Source organism: Trichechus manatus, unplaced genomic scaffold (assembly GCF_000243295.1).
Source record: "Trichechus manatus latirostris isolate Lorelei unplaced genomic scaffold, TriManLat1.0 scaffold00232, whole genome shotgun sequence".
In the NCBI taxonomy this organism is placed as follows: Eukaryota; Metazoa; Chordata; class Mammalia; order Sirenia; family Trichechidae; genus Trichechus; species Trichechus manatus.
Genome location: NW_004444168.1, coordinates 285,921 through 293,939, shown reverse-complemented (window position 1 = coordinate 293,939; position 8,019 = coordinate 285,921). Strand labels below are relative to the sequence as shown.

The 8,019-nt window shown below is 45.4% G+C and overlaps 1 protein-coding gene across 2 annotated transcripts in view; it reads left to right on the top strand.

Annotated features, from left to right (window-relative positions):
• Nucleotides 1-8,019, top strand: part of PPFIBP2 (PPFIA binding protein 2) — a 107,539-nt gene that overhangs the window by 72,103 nt on the left and 27,417 nt on the right. For both annotated transcript variants that reach the window (XM_023743021.1, XM_023743022.1), the window contains exons 8-12: nt 1,041-1,116; nt 2,231-2,334; nt 4,859-4,926; nt 6,699-6,756; nt 7,699-7,740. In XM_023743021.1, the coding sequence (XP_023598789.1) occupies nt 1,041-1,116; nt 2,231-2,334; nt 4,859-4,926; nt 6,699-6,756; nt 7,699-7,740 (348 nt within the window). The remainder of the gene's footprint in view (nt 1-1,040; nt 1,117-2,230; nt 2,335-4,858; nt 4,927-6,698; nt 6,757-7,698; nt 7,741-8,019) is intronic.

The window sequence follows — 8,019 nt, the reverse complement described above, 5'->3', positions numbered from 1 at the left end:
CATAACATGGATGAAACTGGAGGATATTATGCTGAGTGAAATAAGTCAATCACAAAAGGACAAATATTGTATGAGACCTCTACTGTAAAAACTCATGAAAAAGTTTACACACAAAAAGAAAACAATCTTTGTTGGTTATGAGGGACTAGAGGTGTTGGGGGGGAACTAAATAGACAATAGATAAATGGTAATTTTGGTGAAGGGTAAGACAGTACACAATACTGGGAAAGCCAGCACAACTTGTTCAAGGAAAGGTCATGGAAGTTCCATAGACACATCTAAACTCCATTGAGGGACTGAATTGTTGGGCAGAGGGCTGTAGGGACCATGGTCTTGGGGAACATCTAGCTCAGTTGGCATAACACAGTTTGTAAAGAAAATATTCTACATTCTACCTTGGTGAGTAGCATTTGGGGTCTTAAAAGCCTGTGAGCAGCCATCTAACATACTCCACTGATCTCACCCCTTCGGGAGCAAGGGAGAATGAAGAAAACAATATACAAAGAAAAGATTAGTCCAAAGGACTAATGGACCACAACTACCACGGCCTCCACCAGACTGAGTCCAGTACAACTAGATGGTGCCCGGCTGCCACCACTGACTGCTCTGACCAGGATCACAGCAGAGGGTTCTGGACAGAGCTGGAGAAAAATGTGGAACAAAATTCTAACTCACAGAAAAAGACCAAACTTACTGGCCTGACAGAGACTGGAGAAACCCTGAGAGTATGGCCCCCGGACACCCTTTTAGCTCAGTAATGAAGTCACCCCCGAGGTCCACTGTTCAGCCAAAGATTAGACAGCCCCATAAAACAAAATGAGACTAATGGGGCATAACAGTCCAGGGACAAGGGCTAGAAGGCAGGAAGGCACAGGAAAGATGGTAATAGGGAGCCCAGTGTTGACATGTTGTGGGGTTGTTAACCATTGTCATAAAACAATATATGTACTAACTGTTAAATGAGAAACTGTTTGTTCTGTAAACCTTCATCTAAAGTACGATAAAAATAAATAAATAAATCTGCTCTTACTCTGTGGCAGGACCGTCGGATAGAGGAGCTTATGGGGCTGTTAAACCGGTACCGGCGAGTGAACGAGATCGTGATGGCAACTCAAGGTGAAAACAAGTGGGGATCCTACAGTTTTCTCCAAATGATATTCCATCTATTGTGTTAAACCCAGGGGCAGTTGTGCCATGAGATTCTTCACCTCCATTTAGAGAAGATCCCCTACTGGAGAATGGAGCTGTTCAGACTGTCCTGGATGGTGGGAGTTGGCAGCTTATGATTTACAGAAATTTTATCAGATGGCATTCAATTCAGAGCTGCCAGGAACTATCCAGAGCATCAAGGAAATAAAGCTTTCAGCCTTTAACCCTTTGGAATCCCTATTCTTGGAATATCCCCTGTACATCTTCCCAGAATACCCCATAGAGGCAGTGAGTAGAGTTCAACCTGGAGCAAAAATCAATCCAGTGCCCTCTCTGGGGATTAGAGCATGTTTACCTCCTGGGGAATCTAAAAGCCCCCCACCCACCAGCCAACTCAGAGGGCTCTTTGAGAGCCTTCCTTGAGGCACTGGGTGCCTGGGTTGCTTCAGGAATTCACAGCACAAGGAGATCTCTTTGTGTTTCATATTTGCTGCCCAGAGTGAATGCAACATACAGGCAGTGCTGGTGTTCTTATGGGCACAGGGGTGCATATGGCAGGCTGCCGTCCTGGTCATTCATGCCATTTACCTAAGCTCTCATCACAGAATCTGAGGAAGCAGGTGTTTCACAGGAGAGGGCTGCTTTGATTCTGGCTGAGATTCTGGGAAGATGCCAAGCCCTAGCCTGGGTTGTGGCTGACTGCTCACTGCCCTAGGGCCTCTGCCAGCCCAAGTACACATACTGCAGCCTTGTTTTCTCTAATCTTTTGTGATTTTAACAGAGGCAGCACTGGGCCAAGTCACTCTCAGAACCTGATTGCCTGTGGCCAAGCAGTGAGAAGGTTGGAGGCAGCAGGTGCCTTCCCAGTGCTTCCGCACATGAGCTTTGATCTTAAGATGACTCTTGTGAGAGCCCTTGCTTACATGCCCTGAAGAATCTTTCAGACATACTCTATGTTCCTTTATCAACTGCTTAGTTATTTTTAATGAAGAGGAGACAGTGTTAGGATTTTGTGGTACAGTTACAGGTTTCTGAACTAACCACACAGTAGTGATCATGCCTTCTGCATTAATATTTGTAGGGCCTTCAGAAAGAACTCTCTCAATCAATGAAGAAGAACTGGATGGAAGTTTCAGAAAGTGGAATGCTGTAAATAAAGGACCTGAAGAATTATTTAAGCCAGAGGTACTGTGTTTCCATCCATTTGGTGGGATTTTAGCAGACCCTTAGAGCTTTCCCTGAGCTTGAGGGAAGATTTAGTCAGGAGGATGCATGTCAGGCTACTCATCTTGAGAGGTGAAACATTAAATCAGTGGAGTAGCTCCAGAAGTCTTGGGGAGAGGACAAAGGAGAACAAGGCGTCAAAGTTTAGGCCTGTGTTTTGGTTGGGAAGGAAAGCCTGGGGATACTGGGACATAGGAGAACAGAAAAAATTTTAATTGGCTTCCTTGTGTATTTTTGTCTCTCCTCTCTGGAAGGTAAGCATAGACCAAAGGTGTTGTTTGTGTTATTTGCCACTGTTTCTCCAACAAGTAAACTAGTTGCTTATGAGTCACCTCTGACTCTTTGCCGACCCTATGTGTGTCAGAGTAGAACTGTGCTCCATGAGGTTTTCAATGCCTAATTTTTCTAGAAGTAGATCACGCCTTTCTTCTGAGGTCCCTCTGGGTGTATTTGAACCTCCAGCCTTTCAGTTAACATCCAAGCACGTTAACCTTTTGCACCACTCAGGTGCTCCACTGTTTCTTCAGCGTCTGCAGTAATGCCTGATACCCAGTAGAATTCAACAAATATTTGTTGAATGAGTGAATGAATCTTGCTCATTTAGAACAATAACTGCAACTTCTAACGCGATACCTTCCTGCTTCACAGACATCCTCTGCAGTCCCTATAATTAGCACACAATTTTCTTCTCTTCCTTTCCCAAGCCCCACACTTTTTTTTTTAATTAAAATCTGCTCCTAAGGAGAAAAGTTGAGAGCAGAACTAAAATTCTAGTAAAAAGATCAGACTTAATGGTCTGACTGAGGCTGGAGGGACCCCGGAAGACATGGCCCCCAGACTCTCTGTTAGCCCAGAACTGAAACCATTCCCAATGCCAACTCTTCAGACATAGATTAGACTGGACTATAAGATATAAAATGATACTCGTGAAGAGTGTGCTTCTTAGCTCAAGTAGATACATGAGACAAAATGGGCAACTCTTGTCCGGAGGTGAGATGAGAAGGCAAAAAGGGACAGGAGCTGGTTGAATGGAAACGGGAAATCCAGGGTGGAAAGGAGTGTGCTGTCACATTACAGGGAGAGCAACTAGGGTCACATAACAATGTGTGTGTAAATTTTTGTATGAGAGACTAACTTGAACTGTAAACTTTCACTTAAAGCACAATTAAAAAAAAATCTATTGTAAATATCTCTCTCAACTTAGGCTAGATTGAAATAAGCAAACAAAATCATAGATGCAGACCTCAGGTGAAGGAGTGGCTTCAGCCTAGGGCCTAAGATGCACAAAATTCCAGAAGAGTCAAACTGGAAAGGATCTTAGCAGTTCAGGCTAACCCTTTTAATTAAGGTAGGAGCAAATGTGTCACCCATTGACCCAGTTACCGAGTCAGAACGAGCACCCTAGATTGCTGGCACTAACAAGAGTAGTAACTGACACTTGCTCAATGCCTCTGAGTGGTCACTGTGCTGAGCACTATACATGGCTCATGTACTTGACTCCTCACAATACTCCATGGGGATCCTTATTTTATTGTGATGAAGCTGAAGCTCAGAGAGGGTAAGTCATTTGCTCTAGGTCACATGGCAAGTAGATGACAGACCTCAAACTTGAACCCAGGTCTATCAACTCACAAAGCCCAGGCTTTTAACAATTATAATATGCTGCCAGTGTTCTTTCTACAGTAGACCAAAAACATACTGGCTCTAGAGAAAAGAGGCCATCTTTTCAGTCCATGCAATACTGAAGACACAGGACTGCTTTTTTTATACCATCATTTGCTCTTGTTGTTCCTTCCACCTGTGGTGGTCTTTCCTTTCTTGCCTTCTTGGTGAACCCATTCTCATTTCTCAAGACTCAGCTCAAGTATTCTCACCTCTGATGCCTTCTATCATTCTACCTGGGAGAGGGAGCCACTTCCTCCCCTCTAATCCCATATTGTTTTATGGGTATTGGTACTATCTTAATTTACTTATCTGCCTTCTAGATGTGGGGAGTGCTTGCTCCATGCCTAGCCAGGGCCTGGCAAGCAATAGGTGTTGCTGATGTTTGTAGGTGTTTATATTAACTAGTGTTTTCTCATTGCAAGCAACAGAAATCAATTCTGGATAATCTCAGCCAAAGAGAATGTTTTTGGAAGGGTGTGCAATGGCTCACTGAATGAAAGGAAAAGCTGAATAACAAGTAAGGGCAGGGGCAGTGAAAGCTCCAGGGATCCAGGTCGCTTGTCAGGACTCTACTGCTAGGATATGCACTTTGTCTAAGACTTGGACCCAGGAGGAAAAGGCAAATTGGCCCAGCTAGATCAATATACCAGTCACTTGACATCTTGAAAGAGCAAGGCACCCGCATAGATGTATCCACCTTGGCTGTATCCAGGGAGGGAAATGTAACTCCCCAAAAGAAAAAGTCCAAGAAGGGGAAAGAATGGTAGGTGGCCCCCAAACAGTACTGTCTTTTACAATGACTCTTCTGTTTCTGGTGCAGATGCCTCCAAGATGTAGCTCTCCCACAGTGGGGCCACCACCACTGCCACAGAAATCACTGGAAACCAGGTAGGAGGCTGAGCACTTCCCTGGAGCTGCTATGCTCTCAGTTCCCTTTTTGGGATCCTGAGGTGGATGGTGACTGGCTATGCACAGTGATCATGGCCATCATCTCCTGGGTAAATCTGCCCTCCCATTGAGGCACTTCAGGCCTCAGCAGTACAACAAGGGGGCCAAAACCGTGGGATGGCCATGAGCCAGTCCTACCTCTCTTGGTTTGGGGCCCCCCTTCCCACAGACTGAGGGGCAGTGTCACTGGGACAGCACTTGGCCTCAGAAAAGAGGTGACTGTAATTCATCCTCCAGTGTATCCATCCTCCAGTGGCTCCTCAGAGCTGAGAGAGTATCCCATGATGTGTGTCTGTCATTTCTGTCAGACCCTCTGGAATGATCTATCTGTTCTTCCAAGCTCTCCAGGGAGGGCCATTTCCCCTCATAGGGAAGGTGGTCTAGTTGCTTTGAAGAAGCTTCACATAACAATGAGCTGGCCTTTGGGGTCACTTGGCTACTACCTGTCCGGTTCCCTCTAAAAGGAAACTGCTTCTGGTTTTCTGTGTCAGCTCTTTAGAACACATTTCCAAGTTGGTCTCCATGTAGGGGAGATATGGTGGCTTTACTACCAAGAGCATGCTGTGTTTCAGCCAAGGTGTCTGGGGAAGATAGCCACAATCATGAGGAAAGCTTTTCCAGAATGGTGCTGAGTCTCCAGTGCTTATGTCTTTGGGCTGCACAGCTTAGCCAGTGCTCTCAAAGATCACTTTCTGGGGCTCGTAGGACCTGTTGTTCCCCTGAGCCTTTAGCTGTAGAGAAAAATGGAAATGTCAGAGAAGGTGGTTGACCAGTCCTTAGTTTTACAGAATAAGAAAATTTGGTTTATGAGCCCACTCAGGGGAAATAAACCCTGAGGAACTAACTTGCAGTGACCAGACTCACTAATGTGTAAACAGGTGCTGTTTTATTCGTTTGAATTGAGAAGTATGACTGTCAAGAAGACTGGGATCCTTAGACCACTCATAGTGTTGCTCTTCTCTGTCCAGCTGGTGTCCTTCTCTGTGAAATAGCCTCTGTGAAAACAGACTTCCTTTGAGCAGACTGCTCAGGGTGTACAAAACCAGGGCAGAGGGTTAGAGGATCCTAGTAGGCAGTATTTTGGAGCTAAGGTGGCCTGATGTACTTGTCTTCACTCTAAGAAGACAACAGTTCCCTCCTCCCAGGATTGCTCTGGTGACTCACAGACAAGGCATAATATTGCCTTTCCTTTTGACTCTGCAGATACTGGTCTTCTTTTATAACTACACAATAGTCATTTCCCATCGATGCAATACAATTGAGTGTATTCTAGCTTTCTGAGAAATGCCCCAAACCAAACCAAACCAAACCCATTGCTGTCGAGTGGATTCCGACTAATAGTGACCCCATAGCGCAGAGTAGAACTGCCCCATAGGGTTTCCAAGGAGCGGTTGGTGGATTCAAACTGCCGACCTTTTGGTTAGCAGCTGAGCGCTTAACCACTGTGCCACCAGGGCCCCGAGAAATGCCCAGGATTTTTAATTTGAATTTAAATGACACCATGGTGTCCTCGCCAACACATTGACTAGGTTATCTATCAGGGTGGGCCAGTCTCATCTTTTATGGAATAGTTATTACTAGAGGATGACTGTTTTCTGACCACAACCCTAAGCCCAAAACAGACTACTGGTTAACCATTTGAAATGCTCTCTGCATGAATGTCCCTCCCTCTCCAAGAACTATTTCTTTGTCCACTTTCTTGTTTTTTCCAGGGCTCAGAAGAAACTCTCTTGTAGTCTGGAAGACTTGAGAAGTGAATTTGTGGAAAAGGTCAGCTCATTAATCTATCCGTAGCAATTACTTAGTGACTTCTTTGTGCCAGCATAGTGCTAGGATATACAGGTGAGGTCCTGGTGCATGCTTCATCCAGGCTTTTATAGAGTTGCTGGGGAGGTAAGACTTACATAATCATTTTGAGAACATGAGTCAAATGTGGCCCAAGGTATCCTAGAGGCAGGGCAAGTCAGGAAATGCTGCCTGGAGGTGGTGAGTAGAAGAGTTTGAGGTGGACAAAGGCTTCGTTAAAGCCCTGTGGACCAGGCAGGTTTTGGGAAATGGTGGAGAGCAGGAGGAGGTAAGGTTGGAGCCATAAGTTGGATCAAGCCAGAGAAGATCTTGAATACCGGCTCTATATCCAAAGGGCAGTTGGGAGCATTGCAGGGGTTTTGAATGCGGAAGTAATGTGGATAGAAGGAGATGATCCCAGGAGTACGATGTAGGATAATTTAGAAGATTGGAAAGGAGGCCGTTGGAAGAGTCTAGAAAGTGATTAGTAAGCCAGTGACCCTTGACCATGTGGGTGACCCCCATGTCAGAGAGGAGAGTCCTAGGCTCTTGAGCTAAGTCATTGGAGATGAAGGGATCCTGCCCTGATAGACAGCATTCAGTGGCCCACGCTACACAAGACCCCTTGGTCTCCAGCAGTGTGCCAGCCTCACTGGTGATACAAAGGAAAGCAATAAAGGCTAGAGCCAGCAGGGGCCATGGGCCCATTCAGTGGCTTTGCTCCCAGGACATCTGCCCGTGGGGTTGGCCAGTGAGTGACTTGTGTTTTCTGCCATGGGTGGTGATTATCTGACATGAAGATGGGGAGGGAGGGGTTGAGCTTTTTGGATTCAAACAGGCAAATGGTCCTGAGTTTTTATTGTTTGTGACTAACACAGGTCTCTTACCTTTTCTCCACATAATTGAATCCCTTTTGCTACTCCATAGGGCGTCGACAGGAACCAGCTCTCCCCAGTGGTACAACACAAGGTACATTAACTGCAATTCTGTCACCTGTTGAGGTTGTACTGTTTGCTAGAGTGTTTTTATTTAGCAAGTTACAGTTTTTGTAACCTAAAAGTATTTTAACAAAGGGAAAGAAGGCTAAAGGAAAGACAAAACTTCCTCCTCCTAGGGCTCTGGGGACCATGGTCTCGGGGAACATCTAGCTCAATTGTCATGACACTACTTATAAAGATACTGCTTTACATTCTACCTTGGTGAGTAGTGTCTGGGGTCTTAAAAGCCTGTGAGCGGCCATCTAAGATA